Raw genomic sequence first — 27140 nt, 5'->3', positions numbered from 1 at the left:
CTCACTGCAGATGTGACTCAGAAAACCGTTACCTTGGCAATCCACTCAGAGGAACCTGTTACTGTGAGTAATTCTCTACTGGACAGCTACTTGCTGGCGAGACAGCTCATATGCACTCACTCGCTCACACACACACACACACACACACACACACACACACACACACACACACACACACACACACACACACACACACACACACACACACACACACACACACACAAACACAAACACAAACAAACACACCTAATTATTCTTGGCTATTCTCTCTGCTTTTCTCTCCCTCTCTCCCTCCCTCCCTCCCTCCTTCTCTCTCTCTCTCTCTCTCTCTCTCTCTCTCTCTCTCTCTCTCTCTCTCTCTCTCTCTCTCTCTCTCTCTCTCGCCCTCCCTCTCCCTCTTCCTCTCTTTCTACTCTTCCGCCCAGGGCAGATGGAGCATTTTAGCACTTTGGCACCAGGGGCGCTTGTTCAGTGACAGAATGACTTGTTGTGAAAATGTCAAGTGCATCAGAGGGAGTGAGTGATTGAGCTAATCAAGGAGACGGAGGAGTAAAAACTCTCCACTTGTCGACTCACTCAATCACGCACATACTCATTTATTCATTTAGAAAGTTGACTAAATGATAGTTTAGCTTGTAAAGGAAAAGCTGTCACAGTGCGTGAGGCAAAAAGCTACCTTATGAAGAAAAAAAAACGACACCCAGTGCCACGTGGTAGCACATCTGTGCCTCTCTTCCTGTGTGTGCTGCGCATGCCGGTGTTTGTGCTTTGTGTGTTTGTTTGCATGATGTGGTGTCCTTCACGGTGCTGCACTACTTAGTGATTTGTTATTTGCCTTTCAGCACTCTGCTACTGACAACAGAGCCCTTGCCAGGGTTTTGTCCCTTTTTGAAATGCCATAGCCTGACTCAATGAAGGGAAGACAGGAAACTGAAAGCCTGAAGCTCGTTTTAACCTCTGGACACCACTGGAACTTCTTGAACTTTGTTACACAGCATTGTAAACACGACACACTTCACTCTGTACAAACTGAGCACAGTTTAGCACTCGCGGTGACATTATCCAACTACTTCACAGTGTGTATTTGTGAGTTGTCAGTGTAATGAGTAATTTTACTTCTATTATCTCCCAGATTGTTTGTGTGGTCATTGCCATTTGACGTGTGTACATCACCACTCCTCCTATCAAGCAGAAAACTGTCAAAACTCAAAGTTTTATTTTGAGCCTGAAAACTGGCACACAAGATACGATCAAAAAGTTTTGAGACTGCGTCAATAAACGACCAATAACCATACCTGCTGTAGAGCTGAACACCATCCCCTTCAAAGTAGTCCCCTGATGCAGCGATACACTGCTCCCAGCGCTCCTGCAATGCTTGGAAGGCTCCCAAGAAGTCCTGTTCTGTGAGGATGTCGAGCATCATTTGCAATGAAGTCCAACCCTGCAGCCCCACAAAGCAGATCTTCAGAAAGTTTTAAACCGGAGCCAAGGAAGTGTGTTGTAAAACTTGTACATTCAATTTGACCTCAGTAACAAATCATTTGAATTCACAAGTCAGACTCAGGGTGATCAATTTTGTCATTTCCAGCCCTAAAAAAGTCTCTTGAAAATTCAATAATATACTGCTCTAGTGCTCATAAACAAAAAAATAAACTTTTATGGTACAAATGTTATTGAACATACAGTCTAGCATGTGCGTCTACTTTTTATGTATTAATGCTTCATACTTATTAACAATTTGACTTATCTATGTAGTCCAGATAACTGTATTATCTCAAGTAAACAATTTGCTAAAATTTAGCAATAGTTGTGAATTCATTCGGGTCAATTATTAATATCTAAATACTTCATTAATCAGTGTTGAGGAATGCTGTGAGGGTCAGATAATTCTACTTGATGGGAAAATTGCCCACCCTGATTGCAGTGATTGGGTTTTCTTCATATACTGAGGCTCTCTCTGGTAATGTAAGACACAGTTGACAACTCCGATTGTGTCCATTCTTCAGGAAGTCGCTACGTCTTTATTATGCACACAATGTAGGAATAGATTTGAGTCATTTTCTTTCTTGTCTGATTTTTCTAAACAGACAACCTCCTGATCGACTACCAGTTCACCTTCAGTCTCATCCAAGAAGATGATAATCACTACACCGCCATAAACTTCATGGCTTCACCTGAGCAGGTAACTTCTTCAAGAAGAGGCAACAGACACCTTAAATCACTTACACTTCTCGAGGTGACATTAGTGCAGCACTCACGTTTAGGTTTAATGATAATGATCACTGATTCATTTTGATCATTAGAAAGTTACACTCAGAATATCAAACGACCTCCAATAATGGTTGAATTTTATAATCTATTTCCATTATCACTGCTTTTGTAACACTACTTTACTATAATGTATCTTTTGTGCAGTAGTCTGAGTTTATCTTATATTTATAACTACAGCTAATGTTGTTGTTCATTTATGTTCCTTTAAAGGCAAACAAGAACTTGGACATGTCCATTAACGCGTCCAACAACTTCAACCTCAACATCACGTGGTCGGTGGGATCAACAGGTACTTTGCCGTTTCAGTTATTTTGTTGTAGAAATGTCACGCTTTATTTTTGGTTTTCTATTAGACAGGAGGCACATTGATGAGGGACAAACTGTGAGCTCCTGCTCATGTTATCTGTATATTGATTCCAGCAATGTTAGTGTGAATTGAATAATCAGTCCATTTAAAAGCAAACTAAATAGATGGATTATCTGTCAACTGTTTATAAATTCATCTGCCAGTCAATGAAAATGTCTTATTCTACTCCAATGAAACAATTTAATAAATGTTAGCAAGGATTTAAGGTCAAAAGTTATCAGAATTGTAAAATTGTGTCAAGGGGGAGGTCATATATGAATGTTATAAACATTTACCCAAAGAAAGACGTGCTTATTGCACCTACTGTACAGCCACAATACTCAATGAAATAATGAAATATGCCATTCAAATAGAACTAAATCACATTAGTATAAAGCCCTGTTCAGTCAATCCCATTCATGTTTTTTAAAGGACAATAATGTCCCCTCTCTTGTTAGTGTGTCCTGTGTCACTGTTGAGTGGCTATTATAGGTCGTCTCAGGAAAGACACCCAAGGACACTGCAGTCCATTGCCAATGTTTATCTCCTGCCCTCCCCTCCTCTCAAGTCATCTGCCACTTTCTCTGTCCGCACAAACACTGACATTTTCCAGCCACTAAAACACGTTAACCTCCCGCACTCCTCGCCGCCATCTTAACCTTTTCGGAGCACTGTCATTAATATTTGAAGTTGGGTCCCCTTTTTTTTTTTTTTTTTGCCCTGCAAAGATATTGTGTCTCAGAAGGAATGGGAGCCTCTTCACAATCGACGAGAGCATGAAGCGCCTTTAGGTGTGTGTGTGTGGGGGGGGGGGGGGGTGAGGTGGAGGAGAGTAGTGGCGGAAGGGGCGGGGGGTGATTTCAATTAAGATAAACGTGCTCACGTAGCCACACTCAAGCTGTCATTTTCACTGCTTTTGTTTCAGAGCTGTGGGTCGGAATGACAATGTTGAGGAGCCACTGACATGAGGAAGAATAAGAAATTACTTTAGATAGATGGAAAATAGACTTTTTGTTCCAAAAATACATACGTTTTGATTTCATGATGGATATTAAGAATTAAAAATGAACACATAGAAACACTTGAAAATTTCCACTTCAGTTTTGCCCATATTGACTTTCATTGTAAGAAAATGATATCTTTCTGTCTTGAAATCTTCTTCTAAAATATGAGAAACATTGTGCTTGTGAACAAACTACCAGTTTGTGGCCGTTGTAATATTCTCGCAGTGATAATTAAACCCTGCTCTGAGCATAAATGCACCCAAACAATTATTTATATTTAATGATGGTTGATCTGAGCAGACGTTTGATGCCCTCATGCTGTATGCATCTGCCCCAAAGACATTAAATCTGAAATTCTACGTCTCATAAATCCGCATGCACTAGATGATGGTGATATGAATTCAAGTGATGCAATTGTGCTAACATGACTCAGTCCTGACCTTTGGTTATCAGCATCCCAGTCTCTCTTTCAAACTGTGCTTTTCTCCCACATCCATTTTTATTTAACAATAAAATACGGTTGGAATGTGTAATTATAAAATAGTTCAACCAAAAAGAAGTTTGATGGAGATAAGACATCATAATAATCACTCATGAGAGCTTCCTATTTTTGCAAATGGCGTGATAAATCCATTAATGCATTCATTATAATATGGTGCAGCCGGTCCATCTCTGTATGTACCTGTGCTTTCTGAGCACCAAAGGGCAGTGTGCTGACTCTGAACTGTTTACCCCAACAGCTGGAACCATCTCCGGAGAGGAGGTGCCCATTGTGTCCAAGACAAACATCAAGGAATACAGAGACAGTTTCTCCTGCGAGAAGTTCACCTTCAGAAGCAACCCTAACATTACTTTCTATGTCTATGTCAGTAACTTCTCATGGCCCATCAAGATCCAGGTAAGCAGTGTGCTCGTGACCTTGGACTGACTCATTAGTGGCAGAAAACACAGTGAAATGATCCTCTGCTATGTCTTATGTAGTCTTTGTTTTCAAATTACCCACACTATACACAATATGTGAAATAATCCCATTTATGAAAAAGAAGTCCCGGTCCAATTTACATAAGGAGAGGAGGAGCAGCCATCTTTGCAGATGCAGCGCTCCATTGTTGCTAGGGGTGATTTCAAGTGCACTTCATTATAATTACAGATTTAATGAGTAACAGTTAGTGCCCATAGGTGCACAGCTGTTTTTAAGCAGGTAGAAGAGAAGCGCACCGTTTAACGTTTCTGCCCCTCTCTCGCTGAATGGATGAGATAGAGGCTTTGATTGGTGGACCGGGTGAAAACAACAAACAACAAAAATGTAGTCACTTTGCTTTTAGTGTTTTGATGTTTGCAGGAAAACAACAATGACGGTGTTGTCATAAAAACTCAAAGTTTAATCTTGAAGGCAATAAATTAAATGAGGCTGGAGGCCAGTGTAGCACTAATGTGACTGACTGCGACAAAAGAACAGACTGAGTGACGAGCAGTGATTCATTGTCAAGAAAACAGTGAAGTTAAGGCAGAACACCAGGCCAATACACGGAGGCAGTGCTGCTTGAGCTGTGATTTTTTTTTCTTTTTACAAACAAACATGTTGCAATTCCTCGTACAAAATACAATACATGTCCTACAAATTCATTTATTCTCCAAATTGTAGCTTTTTAGTTTAAAAAAAAAAAAAAAAAAAAGTCCCCATCTGAGTTAGATCAAATCTAAAATAATATTTATACTAAGTTTGAGATACCCACTTCTTTTGGTACACTCTTTACTTAGGAACCAGGTTGGACTACCTTTTGACTTCAGAACTGCTTTGATTATTCGTGGCATAGATTCAACAAGCAGCTGGAAACATTCCTCAGAGATTTAGATCCATATTGGCATGATAGCATCACACAGTTGCTGCAGATTGGTAGGCAGCACCCTCGTAAATCAAATCTCCTGTTTGACCGTATTCCAAAGGAGATCTATTGGTTTGAGATCCGGTGACTGTGGAGTCCATTTGACCGCAATGAACTCAGTCGTGTTCAAGAAACCAGTCTGAGATGATATGAGCTTTGTGATATGGGGTCTTAAGGTGCTGAACGTAATGTACAATACTCAGGCAGGTTGTCCCAGGTTGTGTATATATGATGCTCAGTTGGTACTAAAGGGCACAAAGTGGCAAGAAACAATTCCCCACACCATTACACCACCACCATCATCAGTCGGAATTGTTGTTTCAAAGCAGCATGCTTTTATGATGTTTTTGCCAAATTCTGACCCTTCAGCTAAATTTTGCAGCAGATATCAAGACGTGCAACATTTTTTTTTTTTTTTTTTACAATCTTCCATCGTCAAATTTTGGTGAGTCTGTACCTATTGAAGCTAAAGTTTTCTGTTCTTAGATGGCAGGAGTGGCACGAGGTTGCCTTTTTATCTGCTTCAATCAGTCTAGCCATTCTTCTCTGCTATCAACAAAGCATTTTCACCCAGAGAAAGACAACAATTTATTGATTTTTTTTTTTTGACCGTTGTCTGTAAACCCTTAGAGATGGGTGTCTGTGAAAATCCCAGTAGATCAGTATTTTCAGAAACACTCAAACCAGCCCGTCTCACACCAACAACTATGCCACGTTCAACATCCCGTTTGAACTTCAGCACATCGTTTATACTATGTCTGTACACCTAAATGCACAAAGTTTATCATACAAACCCAAAGAATTAGAACCTGACTCCTCAGCAACAATCTCACTTGTATGTTTAAGCAAAAAGCAAAAGCTCTTACTCAGAAATGTAATACAATGAGATAACAATTATCATTCCTAATAATAGCACGCAATACCCATTTTGCTAGTTAATCCACTCTCAAATATTGATTTTTATATCCCTTCCCACCATTTCACATGGTAGATGACTGGGCCACCTCAGGGTAATAATATCTTTGGGGTCAGTGCATCTGTGGAGGTGGCCCGATAATAGTTTTCTATTAGATTTCCTGGCCAACAGTCACTTATTTATTATGGGCTGGCCTGAGCTGTTAAAGCAAATAGGTTCTGTAACAGGATAAGGTCTCTGTTTCCTTGCCTGCCTTTATGATGCAGGGCTGAGAGTGTAGACGATGAGATAAGGCAGAATTTGAGAATGCACTTATGAGCTTCAGTATTTAGGGTCCAAGCAGATAAAATAAGCATTTAAATGCGCATTCAAATAGTGAAGAGTAGTCATAAGGGGAGGTTTTCTTTGTCACATTGTCACGTGTCGATTGCTATCCCAGGGGCAGCTCTGAGCAATAAAAGTCCAATTGTAATAGAAGAATGTTCTCAAACCATGCAGTTGATTGGCAAAGATGGATGAATTGAAATTAATTTGACCCTCCTCCCCTGTATTTCTTTGACCCCACATCATGTGAAAAGCAGGTTTGTAAGCTAATATTGAACTGTCCCATTTATATAAAAAGTCAGCAGAACATCTTTGCAAAATGTGCTTTAGAGTTGCATTAGCCATGTCAGTGAGCATCTCATTTCAGATCAGTGGTTCTTATTTCCTAATTAATAAGGTTGAAAAAGTCAAAGGTGGCAAAAGTTTGAGAAGATGACAAAGCTGTCAATAAAGAACATTAGTCCAGTGAAAACTGTTCTGCTACATACATTCCTCTCTTCTGACAAACATTCAGATGTTGGTAGCTTTTCAATTACAGATAATACAGGAATATAATTTAGGAATAGCTTCTTTGTATTCTTGTGTATTCGTACTAGAATAAATCAAAGCCTTCATTCTGTTTCAACAACCTGTTATTGCCTTAATTTTTGTTATTTTTTTTTTCTATTTTAAACCACCACATTAATTCAGTTTTATATTCAGCTTGCAAAGCAACAAATGCAACGTAAGTGGTCTGCGTCTTAAAATAACAAATTTGTGCCCTATTATTCAATCTTATGTGTCGCCAACCAGAGGCTCCGCACTGCTGCAGATGACACTGTGTTTGTGTGTCGCCATACTCTCGGGGCAAAATGCCGTCAGAGCACCCACAGGAGATAATGACTTGTCACTGAGATGTGGCCGTTCATATATGATTTAGCTGCCAGGACTGTGTGTAATCTCCCTTTTAATGAAGGTGAACCATATTTCTGACCCATTATCCACTGGCTTTAAGACATGACGATGCAAATCAGCTATAATATAAGGGACACACTGTGTTATTCATCTCAGCAGCAGATGGGATGTTTTGTTAAGCTGCGATCCCACTGAAACGAGAAGTGTTCAGTTGTATCTGCATTTAGAATTATTTTTGTATGTTGTTTTTTTTTAACTGGATATCTACAGTAAGAAATCATTTTAAAATGGCTAAATCAGCTAATTTTTAAATCTCCGGTTCCAGGTTAATGTGTAGATTAACTTGATCACAATAGAATACTGCAAGTCCATCCAGTTGATCAAATAAATTCAGTGTTGTTCCACGACATTCAGTTTTTCACAGACAGCTTTTTTAGCGGGGCCTCCAGAGAGTCTTGTCAGTGGCCTTTTAGCAGGTCAGCTTTGATCTTCATGTTGACTCGACCTGTCGACACGTCATCACATTAACCCCAATGTCACATATCAACTGGGAGAGCTCAGTCACAATTCAGTGGATGGGCCAGGCTGTGTTTTGACCCTTGAAAAGAAATTATTGTAAACATTTGTTGATTTTATTTTATTTTATTTTGAAATTTAGGCTGATTGGCAGAACGCTTTTGTTTACAATTTTACAGTTCCGTTAGTACACTTACATGTAGAATAATTACATGTTAGTACACTAACTGGCCTCACATCAAGCATGGCTGTTTTGCACTTACCGAAAATGATTTTTCTTAAAATGCCCCATATTTCGCTCACATAATAAACATACTGTTAGCTTCTATCTGACAACAGTGTACTTAGTGAATCTCTTTTGTGGACGTGTATAACTACATTGTACAGTGTGGCGTTCTTATTGTCTTCTTTTCTTCCCCTAGATTGCCTTCTCCCAACACAACAGCATCATGGACCTCGTCCAGTTCTTTGTGACATTTTTCAGGTAAGTGTGTCAAGATATTTATCCAACATTCTGTAAAGATACACATTCAGTCTTTTGTTTTAGCTGTTCTAAGTGTTCATGGTCAAAACATTTTTTTTGCTCTCCACTCTTGGGCTCATTGAGTTACTTGAGCCCGTTGGGCTGGTTCTGTTAACCAAGAACATGTAAACGCTTCTTGTGTCTTCAGGGAGTGGTTTTCCTTTTTAAAGTGGTAAATGAACTGCCAGTAGCAATTTAAATAGGTGCATATTTCTCTCCAAGAGCCATCTGAAGAGAAGGTGCTGGCGATCAAGATATGAGGGCTCTTAATGATTTTTCATCCTGAGTGCTGCAATCGAGGTCTTTCATCACTGAAAATGTTTCAAATGAGTCAATGGGGCTGTCTCAAAAGGGCATCAAGGTCTGAATAAGTAAAGAGGATGCGAGTGTAATTGAAAAATTATGTGTTTGCATCTTTGAAAAGATTTCAAAGGAGTTCTCTCACAAAGCTTTGCTTGCTGTAATCGTACCTGTGTTATTCTGAGCATCTCTGATCGCTAACACAGTGCAAGCGGTAGGTTGGGTCTCCAGCTTGTGTGATTGGTGGGGACAAAAACCTTCATACCTGACACTGATAGTCACCGTCTTATAACCATGGTGCAGCTTCTCTGTGTGTGTGTGTGTGTGTGTGTGTGTGTGTGTGTGTGTGTGTGTGTGTGTGTGTGTGTGTGTGTGTGTGTGTGTGTGTGTGTGTGTGTGTGTGTGTGTGTGTGTGTGTGTGAGAGAGGGGGGGGTTTACTTCATTTTACTTCAAGGTGTGTTACCCAGAGTAGCTGATGGACTAACATATTATCTGTGTAGGTGTCATGGAGGGAATAGAAGACAATCTTTGCCCAAGGCACCTGCCCGTCATTCCCCAGTCCACAATAACTTTCCTGAAAAGCTGTCACACAATCGTTATTTTTTGCAGCCGACCGATCAAATTACAGTTGAGGAGTCAAATTCAGGAATTCTTGGAAGGAAAGGGGAGAAGGACAGGCCGTCTTTTATTTAAAAAGAAAATGTGTCTGACGGCCGCTTACATCATTTGCACACAAAAACGTTTTGGACAGGGTCAGGACACGGGCACAAAGCAAACACCGTTTTGGTCTTTTCTCTTGGAAATTGCTGCTTCAGTAGTGATTAAAAACACTATTTGATTTAAGCAAGAAGTCTTTTTTTTATTTGAAAAAGTCTCCGACTGGTTTGTGCTTTCTAAATGCAAAGGAAAGTAGTCTTAGCTTTACATAGTACGGCACACAGCTTTTCCTTTGTGACTGCCTAAATAAGTCCATCAATTGCCATTAATATGCATTGGATTTTTGGTATTTTCTCCATTTGCCAGGCAGGTTATATTAATTCTGTTGAGCCTTTGTTTGCATCCTTGTTGTCCAGTTCTCACTGACCCATAAACTCAGGAAAAAGTGAAATGCCTTGATGCATTAACAAGCATTTGTGTGTGTGTGTGTGTGTGTGTGTGTGTGTGTGTGTGTGTGTGTGTGTGTGTGTGTGTGTGTGTGTGTGTGTGTGAGAGAGATTTGAGGAGGGATGAACCTGCAGGAAGCATAATCAGCCTGATGACAAAATGTCAAATCACCCCACGGGGTTTCTAGACCTCCTTGTATGAGAGATAGCAGGTGAAGAAATGACAGCATGACTTTTGTCCCACTGTTGTTTTTCTATTCTAAGTTTATTCAAATATCGGTTCACCTTTTTCACTGCAAGCCTTTCAGACACCTGGTATATTTCCCCTTTTCGACATTGCTTCTTCCATGTCAATAACAATATTTACCCGCACAGTTCTTCTTAAACTGTAAACTAGTTAGTGTTTGATTGTTTTATGTATTCTAATAAGATAGCTTTGTAATACAGGCTTTTTAAGATACATGCATGCATGAAATTTTTATTTCACCCATTTCAATAATGAAAAGGTCAAAAAGCCTGTCTGGTCAAGGTCACTGGACAAGGTCCAACCCGGACGCCCCTCGGACGTCAGTGCTGAACGTTGAGAGGACGTTGGAAAAAAAGACGTCTCTTCAACGTCCACAACGACTTTGAACAAAGACACCCTCACGTCCGTCCTTATCCGCCCATCCTATTCTTGTATACAAAATAACACAGGAATGCCTCGAGACAATTTCTTCAAAGTTGGCACAAACATTCATTTTGACTCAAGGATGAACTGATAACATTTTAGTGGTCTAAGGTGCAGGACAATGTGAGTTTTCATCCATTTCCCACTGGGAATGCAATATAGCAGGAACGCTCAGAGGAAATCTCTTATAATCTGGCACGAACAACTGTTGGGATTTAAGGATGACCTGATACGATTTAGGTAGTCAAAGGTCAAGGTCACTGAGAGTTCACATCCCTTTCCCATTGGAAATGCTATATCTCAGGCGTCTAGCAGGTGTCTAAAGTTTAACTATCAAACAAACGCGCCTATGATAGTTTTGGTGAAATGTGCTTATTGGACCAGACTGCCCCAAAAACAACCATTTTCAAGAGCCTGTTAGTTAAAACCTCAGTGTCCACCTCGTGACAAGCTCTAAAAAAAAAAGTACAGAATGTCTCTTTAACACATACTAATCTTTACATTCTCATCTGTCACACGGATAATGAAGTGGAAGCTCTCAATCAGTCATACTTTTCTATCCCAGCAGTGTTGGATCTTGCTGAATTTCCCTTGACTAATGATTGGGCTGTTGGGTTATTAATTGAACTAATCGGCCAAAATATTCAGTCGACTGAGAAATGAATGTCCCACCACTTTAAATCATCTTTCCTGTTTTATATATTTGAAGTTCGGAAGCTTTGAAGATTTAGGTCCATCCTGTTTCAGCTGCTAATAATGTAGTGATTTTAATGATAGCAAGACTTAATAAAAAAAAAAAAATGCTCACAAAATTGAAGTAATACAATTTTGTGGTGAAATACTATTATTCATATTTTTGCTGAATGACTGATAAGAGTTAGAGCCAGTTATCTTTGCACAAAAACTTGAAAATAGCTAACGTGGCTTTCTCCAAAGATACAAAACTCAATAATTAACAAAGTGGTGTTCTTTGTTTAATCTGTTAAAAACTGAAGTATGAAAACAATAATTTGTGGTTTCATGGGGGGGATTAAAAACTAAAATCTTTTGTTTCCACCGATTCCAGGTGAAATACAAGAAATATACTTTTAACAGCTACAGATACACTGTGCACCTTCAAACCTGCTTTGTTTTGAAATCAGATCATTTACATGTATTGAAATCTGTTTTCTCTTCCTACAAGAGAAATTATGATGTCATGGAAATATATTTTATTTGTGCTCCTTTTGACCTATTCCCGGGTAACAGCATACGTCTTGACAGAGTTTGTACAGTACAATTACTCAACAGAAAACTAAAAATGTATAGCTGCCTTAAAAAGAGACTGCATGTTTTTTCTCAGTTACCTGCTCCACTCAGTAACCAAAAAGGCTGCAAATAACTGATGGTGGGCTCACCTCATACTATATATGAAAAATGTAATTTCCAGTGACAGTTGCTATTAGTCAGTTATCTTTCTTGATATTATTGTCTCTCTTTCTTCACAGTTGTTTTCTGTCACTGCTCCTGGTGGCAGCCGTTGTGTGGAAGATCAAACAGACCTGCTGGGCTTCACGACGAAGAGAAGTAAGTCCATGAAATGCATTTACTTGACATATAAAATACACCTGACTGTGACAATATGGTATTAACTTCCCATTACCTCTATAAGAAAAATTCGGTGTACCGTAATTTCCGGACTATTGAGCGCACCTGAATATAAGCCGCACCCACTGAATTTAATTTTTTTATTTTTTATTTTGAACATAAATAAGCCGCACATGTCTATAAGCCGCAGGTGCCTACCGGTACATTGAAACAAATTAACTTTACACAGACTTTAACGAAACACGGCTTGTAACAAAAATAAAAATTTCAGCGTGACGGATGATTCGCCTTTCCTGTTGACAGTCCGAGTGAGAGGCAGGTCAAACGTCAGAGGAACCTCATCCATATTTATGATGTCGTGCGGGCCAATGGATTTTGCGAAAGTTTGAAACTTTTTCCTCGTAGTCGGGAGGGAGCTGCTGACACAGACTCGCCCGTACCCTGATGGACAGGCCTTTACGTCTCATAAATCTGAGACACCACGATGGTCCACCTCTAAAATCCTCAAACTTCATTGCGGTGGCGATTGTTTTGGCTTTCAGTCGGATCTGCACAGTTGAAACACCTCGGCCGTCTGCTCTCTCTGTGTTGAGTCAGCTCTATTTCCTTTTCCAACAGCCAGATCTAATCGCCTTCAACTTGAAAGCTGCATCATATGCATTTCTTCGTGTCTTTGCCATGATGAGGGTGACAAAATGACTACCGTAATCAGAATGATGGGAAGTTTGAGCGTGCTCGATTTAATCTAAACAGTAAACTAAAAAGTTACATTGTTTCACCTTAACCCGTTCGGCAATTTCATTGGTCTAATGAAAGTTTCATGCCGCCAAAAAACTGAGCACCGTCACAGAATGTGTTTTTTTGCTCAGTTTTTTGGCGGCATGAAGCTTGTGAAAGCGGGAAAAATCCATAAATTAGCCGCGAGGTTCAAAGCGTGGGAAAAAAGTAGCGGCTTATAGTCCGGAAATTACGGTATATGTAGTTGAGTTGTTAATCAACATAATGGCTGCACAGTTTTTCTGAAGCACTTTATAGAGATAGAACAAACATGGTTGGCTTGTAGTAGACATGGGTTGTAGCAGCAGTTATAAAAGGCTAGTTTGAGGTGAACTGTGCCTCGTCTGAAAAGATGCAAAGAGCAGAAGGCAGCAGCATCAAGACAAACGACTTCAAGCAGCCTTCACGGTCGCGACCCGGGCTGGGCACCATACTTTAATACGTTTATGGCCCCCGACCTAACTGCTCTGCTTTGCCACACACCTGTCTGAGTCGCATACACTGCAGTAACTGGGGACTGGAGGGTTATTTGTACCCAACCGGCTTGATAGGATCTACCACTTCTAAACTGCATGAAAACTAAGGATTTGCATCACAATGTGCACAATCATTTCTCTTTTTATGAAATTAGAATTAAAAAAAACTATCATTCAAGAACCATTATCAAAGTCAAGCTATCAGGACCAGTACGGGTAATAAAACATTTTTGAAAGATATCCAGCCATCACTACAACAGGATGTTAAAGGAATATTTTGAGTCAGTTAGAATCCAAATTTGTAAAATGTTGTGAAACCAATGTATTTAGCTTGCACTTATGCACTTAGAGTCAATCGTAATATTCTCAGCATGATTCTGAGATTTTAGTGAAAACATTTTTAGACCACTGTTTAACAAAGTTCGTTATTGGCAAACTCAATGTCCCCCTATGTGATCAGGTTTTTTGTAGATAGTAATACTGATGAACTGTGGATTCAAGCTTAGTGGACCAGTGGGAAGAAGTATAAAAGAAGCAAGTAGATATACTGTGAATGACCGGGGTATTAATCATTAATATGCAGTATTGGTATAAAAGATGGTGTTGAAATAGATAGGGATGAGATGATTGGCAGCAGAAATGATAAAGGAGGGTAAGAAGGATACTGTGCAGGAAATTGAGCAGAGAGCAAATATATGCAAATTCACCTCGCTGCCCCCCAAACCATCTGCATTGGGTGGCTTTCTGGTTTCTTTAAGAGCAACCATCATTTCCATCTCTTCAGAGTGAATCGTATATTCTCCTAGATGCTGTTTGATACTCAATAGGAGGAAGTTTAATTTGGTGCACATCCAGCCTTCTGACCTGCAGTCCACTAATAAAGTGCTCACAATTTATTTCCCCTTTGTGGATGACATTGATAATCATAGGATCTGAATTTTATATCCTCTAATTGATATATATGAAAATAAACAAGAATGATAGCTGCCGTGCCTCCGAATCCTGCCTATCCAAAGAATTAAAGTCAATAAAAATTAATGCAAGCAGATGGGCTCCCACCATTAACATTCTGCTCACTTTTTCTGCCTGCGCTTGCTGTTCATCTCATCTGTTTGTCACTGTCCTTCAGCTGTCAGATGAAAACAAATATATAGTTAAATAAAAAGCTCTGTATCTTAATTTCGGTGGACTGAAGTTTTGTAACCACAATGTTCTTGTGGGTGCTGGTTTTAAGTCTGCAAGAAGGATCGAACAATTTGTTCGCAGATGACATCAGTTTATATCTATAAATTAGTTAATAAGTGAAAGAAAATATATGTATACATCTACTGTCTATTTTTATTGCTCTGAATTTGAATGCACACTCATTTGAAGTCTGTCCTTTCTACTGTAAATTTTTCGCAATGTTTTTATTTTTATTTTGCTCATTCAGTTACAGAACGTATGTTTTTTTTCTCTTTGAAACATGATGCAATCCAGAAGTGATCCTTACATTCTCTACTGCACCGAAGTTTCTGAATTTGAATCCATCCTCCATCTTAAACATCTACTGGTATTCTGTCGGGATTTGCTCTAAGCTTTTCTTGGCTGCAAAGGTGAAGCAGGCAGGCAGGTGTGATGGGAGTGAATTCTATAAACCTAGCTTCAACTAGAGATTTAACCAGTATAGGACATGACATTTTGATCAAATACTTTTCCCTCCTGCAGTTAAACCCTGTCAACAAAACAGGTTTTGAACAACCAATATATGATTAATTTCAAAATGTATTCCTATCATGTATTATTAAAGATCTGAATAGCTGGTGCACAGCTTTAAACCTGTGAAAAATAATACCTTAAGGTTCCTGTTGTTGCATTTCCAGGTGCCCTACTTATTAAGAAACATTTTAAAGAGAAGCTGTGTGTTGGTAACCTTTTCCTGAAAGCTGTAAGAGCCTGGAGGGTGTTGTTTAGCGCCGTTATGGGTACTTCAGCTTCTGCAAGTAGTTTTTAGCTCCTTGTCATGGGGCGGTTCTCCTGGCCACTCTTCCATAATACCCAAAGCAGTAGAATCATTAGTCGAGATTATTACAGAACCGGTTAAGGTCTGTTTTATATCCTGTCAGACGAAAAAGGTTTTGTGTATGAAAAAGGCCATCTTGTGCATCACTTATGGAAGTGCTTGTGTCTGAAAATCTTTGAAGCTGAGGTCAAACAACTGCTTAAAGTGGACACCCCTCACACTGCTATTATTGTTGACCCAGGCCTGTTTTCTCCCGTTAACACCATTTGTAAAGACACAAAAATGACCCATTCAGGATCACACTAACAGAAGCATTTCAGTATTTATTTCTTTATTACACATAAATGAAAATGATTTCGCTGCCAAAAGGATCCACCAGTCCTACAAACAACCTTAAACTCCTAACACTTTTTCTTTATACACTCTATTATCAGTGTCTGACAGGTGCAGACATAATCGATCCTTCTTAAAAAAAAACACCACCCAAAAAACAAGATCTTCTGTCTAGCATTGACTGATAAAAAGACCATTACACAAAAATCACCTGCATGTCATAGAAAGGACTTTCTTTGCTTTGTTTGTTTGTATTTTATTTGTTTTACTCAGGTCGATACGGGACATTAAAAAAAAAAATTCCCATTTAAAATCTGACAAAAAAAACAACATAACTGTGATAATGTGATAAATGATAAAAAGTCATTTCAAGGGTGATAAATCATGCAAATGTAAATGGTATAATAGTAAAAAAAAAATTCACATTATTGACCTATTGAGAGCAGATGTGACACATTCTTGCTTCTACATACTGTCGTGGAAAGGATGTATTTCCCGTGAGAAATGAACAATGAACATAAACAGTGATACAATGAACTGTCTTTTGTCAAATTTATAAAACAAGATAATATAAAAAATATCAAGAAGAATTATCAAGGATTACAATAAGAATATTAAAGAATAACAAATCAAAGAATTACAGAGTCAGTATATTTCAGCTGAAAGGACAGGCTCATGCACACAGGGTGTCCATGATGAGTCGGGCCCCACATACAGACACAGTCACACATTTGTAACCGAAGACATGCAGTCAAAACATAGAACAGGGAGATCTTCGACCGTGTTAATGCTTTGTCTCCCTCTTCACTAGGCATAGCTAAGCAAGCTTCTTACAGACAAATAAAATATGCTTCAGGTCTGCTGGAAAGTTACACAGGTTATTATATATATATATATATATATTTTAAAAGATGATAAAATAACTGATAAAAATTCAGTATAATATCTTTAAAAAAAAAAAGCTACCACTCTTCTGCCTGAGCCCCTTCAAGTACATTTTACCACGGTGATTCAAGTGCAATTGTAAGGGTGTTATCCAGTCAGTTTTCTGGCATGCGTCTCCTCAGCCAGCCATGGATTTGATCATTTGTAAAATGGCACTAGAAGTGGTACTGTGGATGCAGTGTCCTCGAGTTGTGTCCATGATGTTCGTCTTTGTCCATATTATTAATGATGGCATCTTTGCTGTTTTGCACTGATTGTAATGGTACGGGTTTTAGGTTGCATCCAGCATTCTGCCACATAGTAATTAATGTGAAGTTCTAGTCACATTGAATGGAATTTATTATTTCTCATTTGTGTTGAGACAGTACCCGGTCTCTTATGGTATTATATAAACTTGTTTCATTGGTGAATTGATTGCTCTTCACTGAACAATGTGTCCAGTTAATTTGAAAGCGCTTGCACTTACAAGACTCATCCAAATAAGGGATGGAAGGATTTTGGACTGAGGGGGTGTCTAAGCCTCCATCTGACATAAGGACATGAAATGAATGAGTTTAAATGAGGCTTTCAGACATGGACAGAAGAGACGATAATGAGACTCTGATCCAGCCAAGTGGCATATGGATATCTGACACTGAACAAACGTTTTAATGTTCATGTCTTCCCTCTCCGCCCATCCTGAGTCTGGTTCTGTTGGCGGTTTATTCCTGTTTAAAAGCAAGTTTTTCCCTCCCATTGCCATAAAATGCTTGCTCAGTGAAAATCATTGGGTTTCTGTCTATAATATTGAAATTTCTTTTGTAAGTTCTTGACCTTACTTATGTAAAGTGCCCCGAAGCACACATGATTTGACGGTAAATACACATTTGTTTTTAGGTGAATCGAATGTTGTTGGCTTTTTTTCTGGCTGGCTTTTGTGAAATCAATGTTGGTACTTCTAGGTTGTGCTAGATCTAAAAATAAGTATTTGTTTTGAAATCTAGTTTTAGAAGCAATACAAAAAGCCAGACTCTGTGAAGTCTGAAATGGTTATTTACCAACTCGCTCACTCTGCTCCCATTGGAAGAGGGTCTCTGTTGTTTACAGCTCTGTGAATTTTGGTGTACAACATCAAATGGTGGTGAATGCCAATTGATTAAAAGCTCCTCCAATAGTTTCAAAATTAACCCGAGATCTACGGCCATTAAGATGCACCGACTGGGAACAATCCTCATTGAATAGTGCCAGACCCATATATTCACAAATTGAATTTGGGTCTGGTAATACCAGGCTAGGTTTTTACTGGAAACATATTTGACATGTAAATTTGTATCTGGCCAACAAGTCATTACCTACATGTAATTCTGAAAATGACCCGTGTATGGACGAAAGAACAATAATCAATACTAGTTTCCCAGAAGCCATAGCATGGAGAGCATATAATTCCTGTTGTTGAAGTTGATGTTTACCACACTAAAGCAATACTTGGATGAGGGCTTCCTTTTTTTTTTTTTTTTTCTCTCGACTTAAAAGGACATAACACCAAAGGCGCAGCTGTTATATTTGAATCATGTTAGTTGAGGATAGGTGACGAGACTTGGATCCCGAGTGGGGACAAAGGGAGGAAAAGACAACAGCTGTAAATGCCACGGAAGAGGACAAGGGTTGACCTCTTTGAAGCTACCTGTGGGGGGAACAGAAAGGAGGGAGTGCTGACATTTCACTCGACCGCAACACGAGGATGTAAAACACACAAATGTGGAATTATCTAACGCGGCTCCCCGCTCTTCATCGCGCTCTCACACGCTCACGCTACAAACACGCATAGATGTACACACTTGCAACATATGTAAGCACCGATGGTTGGATAGAGGGGCGATGTTTTACTAGCATTCTAGCACACAAAACTGTTATGAAGTTACCTTAGAAAGGACTTTTTTTTTTTTTTTTTTTTTTTTTTTATCTTAACAAATGTTATTATGAAGTCCTGACATTAGTAATCGCTTTGGCCAGTTCCGATGCCATGAACCTGCATGTTGTGTTAGCTGTGAGGAAAAGATAGTGAGGGATGCAAAGGTTAAGAATACGGGCTACTTTGTGCTCTATAATGGATTTTGTTTGATGGTATTTTTCCTCCTGTTTTCTTCTATATGTGTATTTATGCTTTGGGTCAACTGTTGGATGGATTTCCTTTGTGCAGACATTTTTGGTGCCCAGAGGATATTTTATCTCCCCAGCCTCAGTCTACTCTTCTGAAATTTAGTACAAACATTCATGGTTCTTAGATAATGTAACGAGTAACATGTCAAATGGTTAACTTGATAAAGGTTTTACCAGCTTAACATCAACATGTTGGCACTTTTACTCTGAGATCCATGTTAGTCTGAGAAAATTCACAGCTGCTAGCACAGACTCTGCAGACTCTTAGCAGAAAAAAGGCCTGCGTGAGTAACATGTTACTTCAGGTCCCAGGTTGAGTGATTTACCCACGAGTGTAAATTCTTAGATGCCAGCTGTTTGTTATACTTCCGGAAAATATTTTTCACCTTTGGAAAGTGATCACAGCGACAGCAACAATCACACAGTAATGGGGAGAAGTGCAACATTCACATTACAAAAGCAGTTGACCAGGTATGCAGGTATTTGATTGGCCAAAGCCTCACTAAATGATTTTGGTTTGGTGGAAGTTGAGCCAGTCGACCCCGTGTTGTTGTTTTTTTATGTTCAGTTTTTCTGTGTTGGCTCCCCTTCTGCATTGCCAGACTGACCCAATTCAGATAGATGAGAGAGCTGCTTCAAGTTCAACAAGCTTTCCCACGAACGAGTTGCTATTTTATGCTATAATTTAACCTCATTACACAACAGCAATATTCAACAGCTCACCAATACGCACCAATATCATATCACTGTAGTATATAACGGCAGTCTACTAGACTGATACCTGGTAATCTTCAATAGATTATTAAACATTAAACAACATGCAAATGGTAAAATTACATTGTCAGCAAAGCAACTGTTCCACCAGGAAAGGGACAGAGTGATCTGTTTAGGTGTAGAGTGTGCTCAGAGGTGGGGTGATACCTAGCCTTTTATAGAGTCCAATGAAGGGAACAAAATGCTGTATTCACCAGACAGATAATTCACTCACTCACTTGCAGAATTAATCAAGTTGCATAGCAGTCCACTCCGTGCCCACCCTTATCAAAATTGTGAATGGCTCCAGCTTGTATTCTTGACAAGTCTGTCATTGCACAAACGGTAATTGGTTTTACAGAGTTCACTCTTGCCTTTTGTCATTAACTTATAACGTATTCATATCTGTAATCTCTCTGTTATTGTATTGGGCCCTTTCATGATTGTATTCCCAGCACATTTGTGATGCATGTTCTGGACACGCAGCAAAGCCCCATAGCATTCCCTGACTTTGCCTCTGCTCTCTTCTTGTGCTTTGTTGCTTTAAATGAATTTCGCAACATGATAAATAACATTACTGCTATCTGACATTTAGGATGAATGTTGTTGGATTTGAAGCTTTTGTGTTGGAAACCATAAGAAGCCGAGAGCTGTTTTCTTGTTTTGCACCAACCTCGCCGGGCCCTCCATCCTGCGTTTATCTTTTCGAAAAGGGCAAGATTTCTCATTTTGACCTGCGGTGGCCCAGCAGCTCAAATCTATTGGGTTTGTATTGGTGGTTTGATGTTTAATAGTGGAGATGTACAACAATCTAACATGGGAGCTCAGATATAAGGTTTAAAAATCTCAGCTGGAAAAAGAAAAAAAAAATCAATCAGGTGATCAATCTCAATTTCATACGGCTGTTGTTTTTTCTGAGCTCTGAGTCCCCTGGGGAATGTTTTCAGAGTGAGTCAACAAAACAGTGCAACTTTCCTCTCAGTCACACTTCACCAGTGAGTCTGTAGAACAGCAAAATTATGGTTAAATCTTCAAAATGCTTCAACAAAAGCTGCATTGACATATATGTTGTATTTTTTATTATTATTTTTTTATGATAATGCTCTGACCATATTTCTCCTTTTTAACCTTTTTATTTGGCAGGCACATTAGAGAGGGAAAAGACCTAGGCAGATGTATGGTATATGCTCATGGCCCAGCTGAGCCTTTTTTTAAATTATTATTTCTTAGATTACATTGCATGTAAATATTTGTGAACAGCAACTTTAATGTTGTGACCTAATGTGAATTATCCCCGTTGAAGGTGCAAATTGATTTCGGCACATATTCCATAAGGAATTGTCCAACGTGAATGTAATTTCTAACTATTCCTAAAAGAAATAGTCATTAAAAGCAGGTACAATTTTCTTTTTGTAAAAGTACAAAGTAATATGTTTTTCGGTGGGACAGCATTAATAGAAATCCAACCATATTGTCTGTTTTTATAAACCAGTCATGCCTAATTGAGTCCTTCATATAATACCAGACGCGGTTTCAAACGTTTTTTTTTTTTTTTTCCCCACTTCATTTCTACAATGCTGTCAACCTCTGCAGACCTGAATTTTGCCAATTAATAGCCAGACTAACGAATACTTAATTATATTCAGAGTGGGTGAGGGTGGGAGTGGGCCCAAGATTTTCAGGGTTCATTACTACCCCAAGGACAAATTCCTAGACAGGCATGAGACCACCAGAAAAAAAAAAAAATCAGTGTTCTCATGCAGCTGACCCAAGATAAAGTGCTTAGCAGTCCATTGTAGTAAACATTAGATTTTGTTCTTCTTTTGTAAGATGACCCGCAGAGTTTTAGTATTGTGCAGCAAAAATCATAATTAGTTTGGGCATTTTCCTTCATGTATCATTTATTGTTAACAGTGGCATATTTACAACATGAAGATCTTTGTTTCCATAAATAACAGCTGTATTGGCAGATTTTATCAGCTATAGAAGCCAACTACAACTACTTCAGCTAATTTCTGCTCGTGTAAAAAAAAAAATGCTGTCTTTCAACATTTTCACCTGCCACATTTTAACATGATGTCCCTGCAAAGTTATTGGTTTATAATTTTTAAAGTTGTTATATGCAAGTGTAAATTATGCCCAGACACAACAGATGAAAATTTGCATTGGTATGTCTGGGGCGATATATCAATTTTGCACTGTCCTATTTCAAATGAACCCAACCAAATTAAGCTAGAAGGCCCTAAATATGAAATTGATGGATATAAACACAATTGCATGAGGTTGAAGGTAATGTCTATCTGTCATAACCCTGTTTGTCTGCTTTGCTGTAAATTAAATCCACATAGCAGGGACCACACAATAGAGAATTGTTACTCGACTACTTTGTGACATGTGACCACACAAACTGTAGGTAGCTAACAAAATGTCCCATAAAATGCTGTGAAGGTAACATGGGGTTGCTATTCTAAGCCGGTCATGCTATATTTAAGCAGACAAACACTGTTTTGTTCATTTTCTACACTTTTACACTTCTACGCATCAACGGAACTTGTTTACCGTGTTCAGTTAAAGTTGGTAAGCTATGGTTGGGCAGTAGCTTTTTAAAAGAAGGGTTTAGCAAACTGTTCATTTGTGTGCCTTCTGTTATTTTCTAACAAAGTCCCTCACAGACACGTTGAAAATCTTCACAACCCAAACATCCAACTAAATGCTTTTTTGCTGTTGTACCGTATGTGTTTTTTGGTTTAAAATTGTTTGTGCGCACGAAGAGCCATATTTAGAGCGGTATAGAGGAAGGGCAGGTTACGAGACCCGCCATCACAACCGGTACAATTAGATCTTCATGCAGCACACTTAAGCTCATCGCAAATCCAATAACAATCAGCGATGTCCTTGGCGCTAAAATGGCGGCCTGTTTAGATATTGATCAGACAATGCGTTGCTGATGAAAGTGTGGCGCTAGTTGTTTTACAATATTGATCAGTGGGGGAACAAGAGAAGCTATTTTCTGCTCAGCCTAAGCAACAGAAATGGTGTCACTCTGAGGTGGTAACCTAACCGCAGCCTTTCTGTGGAGACGCTATGAGAGAAATGTGTTGAAGTTTCTGAGTGATGGAAACTAAATTACAGTAAATATCCTATGGAAGCTTGACTTGATCCAATCAGTGAAGACAGATTTATAGATTAACACTTAATATAAAATTAATAAGTCTCAGTCCATGTCAATTCTAGTTCCTAGTATTTCTTGTGGTGATGGTTCGTTGTCCTCTAGTGTTACTATAGTTTGCATCATGTTAAAATGATGTAATTTTTGTGCCTCAGAATTGGACCAAATATTCCGTTTTATTATATTACAAAATTAAAGCACAGCTTGCAATCTTCAAGTAGAGTTCGGGGCTCAGTGATAAGTAATTTCCCTTGTCCTTGGGTCATGGACATTTATGGGTAGTCTTTCGGTGTTTCCCCATGGATATCAGCTATTGATTTTTAGCCTCATACTATAACAGCCCTTTGGCTGTAGATTAGAGGGAATTAAATCATTTTATCATTTTCAATTTCTTTCTTACTTTTAAACCCTTTGAAGCATGTTACACTTATCTATTATATGTTTCATGGCATCAAAGATTGTACCGTACTTTCCGGACTATTGAGCGCACCTGAATATAAGCCGCACCCACAGAATTTTTTAAAAAATAATTATTTTGAACATAAATAAGCCGCACATGTCTATAAGCCCCAGGTGCCTACCGGTACATTGAAACAAATGAACTTTACACAGGCTTTAACGAAACACGGCTTGTAACAAAAATAAAAAAATAGTGGTAAACAGTAGCCTACCAAGAAAAGTCATTGGTCACTATCTTCCTCCTCCTGTGCACTGAAACCACTGAAGTCATCTCCTTCGGTGTCGGAGTTGAACAGCCTCAGAATTGCTTCATCCGATGTTGGATCGTTTTCATTGTCGCTCTCGTTACTTTCATCCGGAGGCAAATTCCCCGCTGAGCTCATGCTGCCCTCTTCAACACGCAGCAGTCCAGCCTTTCCAAACCCAGTGAATCCATAAATGAGCCGCGTCATTGTTTAAGCCGCGAGGTTCAAAGCGTGGGAAAAAAGTAGCGGCTTATAGTCCGGAAAGTATGGTAGTCATACAGTCTAATCTAATATAATCTAACCTACAGAATCAATATTACAATACAGTATTGTTTTTTTTTTTTTAATGTATGCTGATTTTTGATTTGTGCTGACACTATTTTATCCAGAACATAGTGTATATAGATTTTTAGAAGGTACAACATTTTTTCCAAAGTATTTTATTTTTTCATATACTTCTCGCAATAATGCATAACTGTACATTTTGTATTTTTTTTTTTTTTTATAAATTAAGAGGTTAGTTTTGTGTGATGTCATTGAAATGTCATTGAAATTCTTCATCATTAAGGGCTGTTTTTTCTCTTTAAAATTTGCTGTATTTTATACATATATTTTATGATGTACATTACCTGTAAAAAAAACAACAACAAAAAAACAAAACAGAAGTGCTCTGCTCTGTATGCATCTACATTATTATTGCAGAAGATCATATTTCTGTATGTATCTGTTGTTGAATTAGGAGTAAAACCTACAGTATGTTTTGCTCATCTGTTATGTGTGTTTGATATTACAGCAACTGATGAGAGAGCGTCAGCAGATGGCCAGTCGTCCGTTTGCCTCAGTTGCTGTTTCACTGGATGCCAGAGGAGAACTCACAGAAGTGTTGCAGCCTGTTGTTGATGTAAGTCTGAACTCATTTCTGAACATAAACACAAACACACAGATAGATTATCAAATGTATGCCAAAACAATTTGTGCTAATATAAAAAGGGAGTTGCTGCTTGATAATAATCTCTATCGCAGCTTTCCATTCTGATGGCCCGACAGTTTTTGAACATGATAATGTCCTGATCCTAAATTCCACCATCAAATATTGTCAGCTAAACCGACTTTGAGTTCTGACATAAGCCAAAAATTGCAAGTTTAACTCCTATTTTGTCATATTCACATTGAAACCTGATATAAGCAAGCTTATATTTGTAACTGCTTCTGCTGCCATACAGAATATGGAATAAATCTGTAGTGCTATATAATTAGAGTTCATTCGTTGTGCTGTATTCAGTCAGCTCAAACCCTCTACGCACAATATGTCAGCCTGTTATAAAGCCGCCTCGACAACAAGAGAACTGCCGGTGATGGTCCTTTCTTCCTGTCTCTCTTCTTCATAAGAGTTGTCCCCTACATTTAGAAAGGCAGACTTGCAGACATTTTTCAAGAGCTGTTTAAAATAACATTGTAAATTGATGTCATAATGCCAAGATAATGAAAGTAGTTCGCCTTCTGGCAAAAAAAAAAAAAAAAGAAAGATGGTCACTACTTTTAAAGGATATGAAAACAATGACGTCAGGATGGTTTTTGGAACATTTCATTACCGTTTTATGTCCCACATGATGTATTTTGCTGTTTTCATCTTGACTAATTTGTGCTTTTTGGTTGTTTACTAAAATATGATGGTTTTTTTTTTTTTTTGCATCCAAAATGTGATTGATTATTATTTTTTGATTATACACTGGGCGCTCATATAGTTTTGCACCGAATTATTCCATTCTGCCCAGTTGCTCTCTCCTCCACCGATACAAATAGAAAGGAGAGAGGAAGTCCAGGACTTAGCATAGGCCTCGGTGCCACTTAGGATAAAAGCATAGTTTAAAGCGATATGTAGAGCTCCATCCTCCAAATGACAACAAAGGACCAATAGTGATTCCTCAGCCAGGACCGAGCTCTGTGTCACCTGCTGCTGAGAGAAATAAAATCACTGTGGCAACCACCAAATAGGCACCACATTAGCTATTAGTATACTGCTGAGTGGTACTCACCATGCATTCAAGTTTTGTGAAGGGCAACGTAAAGAGAGAAAGAGGAGGAAAACAATGCTTCTTAGCTCTCTGAGAGCCCTTTATCATTTCACTTTTAAAGCAGTCTACATCTGAATGGTGTTGGAAAACCGTGCTTTGCCTTGATTTAGGTAACATTTTGATTACACGCTTGTCAGCGGGATGCGTCTCCATCTGTTGTTTAATAACTTTCTCCAGCAGTGCTCCTCTCTGTCCTGCCCAAAAATCAGAGACGCTGTTCATGTTATGAGGCACATTCGAGCAAAGACTCTGGAGAGTATATCTGTAAACAGTGTTCCAAGCTGTTTTGGAAATGATAACCAGGAAAAAGCACATCTGCAGGCTTCTGTTTCTCGACCTTTTCAAGATGCGGAACGCACCTATAAATGCGTGACTTTGAATGCTTGACTTAGATGTCCATTCAGCTTTTAAGGAAGTTATTATGAAACTACTGTTGCAGAAAACGCCTGCAAACTAAGAAACCGATTGACACGCATGTGTTCTAAAATTATTTCACAGAAATGTGGGTACTTAATGTACCATACTCCTTTTCCTAATGCAACAATACACAACCTTAATGCATTTGAAGAATACCGTAAAGATACATTATGAAGGTATTCAAGTGTTGTTAAGTTAATAAATTCCATTCCAGATTTTCCTGTAGGACGTGGATGGTCTCAAATCACGTTCGAGGCAGCGCAGCCAAAGTGTCTAATGAGATACTAACAGCATACGTGCAGCAGCCAAATCCAACATTTACATCTGATATATTTTCTAACAGGTTATAAACATACCTTTTGCCGGAAAAGAAAAACAACTATCAAATTCATGTATGATATACATTTGTACGTATTTTAATTAATTTTTAAAATGCAGCTTTTTTTTTTTCAGAGCTCTTGCAGCCAATCATGCAGTTGCTTTAGAAGTTTTGATGGTTTGCTACATTGGCTGTGCCTTTCTTTTGCTCACAGCTACACTCTTCGCTGCGATTGAAGTCTGGAAATCCAGTTTGCATTAAAGGTTTGCTCAGCCACACAGCCTTGGGGCAGAGGTTGATGTCAGACATTTGTTTCAAAGTATAATCCGAACAAAGGCGGTGGCGGTAGATCTACATGAAGCGATACGAACAGTTGCAGCAATGCGAGCAAATATCGAGGAATTAAAAGCCGGAGTCTATAAAACCTGCAACGGTCAATTACAGACCTGCTTTTGCGCTCTGCTCACAGAGTACAGCACATGTCCTATGATGGTCAATGCTGGTTCAATGGCCGCTCCAATAGTTTTAGAATTGACCCGAACACTGTGCCCGTTAGGATGCATTGACTGGTAACAATCCTCAACGGCGTGTGGCCAGATCCGATCCATTCACTCAGTGAATTGGGATCCGGTATCTTTTGTGCTATCTATTTAAACAGCGAGACGTTTTTACACCTTGCTTGTGTAAAAT

At 38.9% G+C, this 27140-nt stretch overlaps 1 protein-coding gene across 2 annotated transcripts in view; it reads left to right on the top strand.

The window, feature by feature from the left end:
- The window catches only part of atrnl1b (attractin-like 1b), a 65332-nt gene that overhangs the window by 31796 nt on the left and 6396 nt on the right, over positions 1-27140 (top strand). For both annotated transcript variants that reach the window (XM_069691706.1, XM_069691705.1), the window contains exons 21-27: positions 11-63; positions 2088-2182; positions 2482-2560; positions 4362-4519; positions 8580-8641; positions 12242-12320; positions 24433-24540. In XM_069691706.1, coding sequence (XP_069547807.1) covers positions 11-63; positions 2088-2182; positions 2482-2560; positions 4362-4519; positions 8580-8641; positions 12242-12320; positions 24433-24540 — 634 coding nt within the window. The remainder of the gene's footprint in view (positions 1-10; positions 64-2087; positions 2183-2481; positions 2561-4361; positions 4520-8579; positions 8642-12241; positions 12321-24432; positions 24541-27140) is intronic.

This window comes from Brachyistius frenatus, unplaced genomic scaffold (genome assembly GCF_029030835.1).
Source record: "Brachyistius frenatus isolate BFR_SWC_R1_liver_20210118 unplaced genomic scaffold, ASM2903083v1 Contig_11, whole genome shotgun sequence".
Lineage (NCBI taxonomy): Eukaryota > Metazoa > Chordata > Actinopteri > Embiotocidae > Brachyistius > Brachyistius frenatus.
This window is presented reverse-complemented; position numbering and strand designations above follow the sequence as displayed.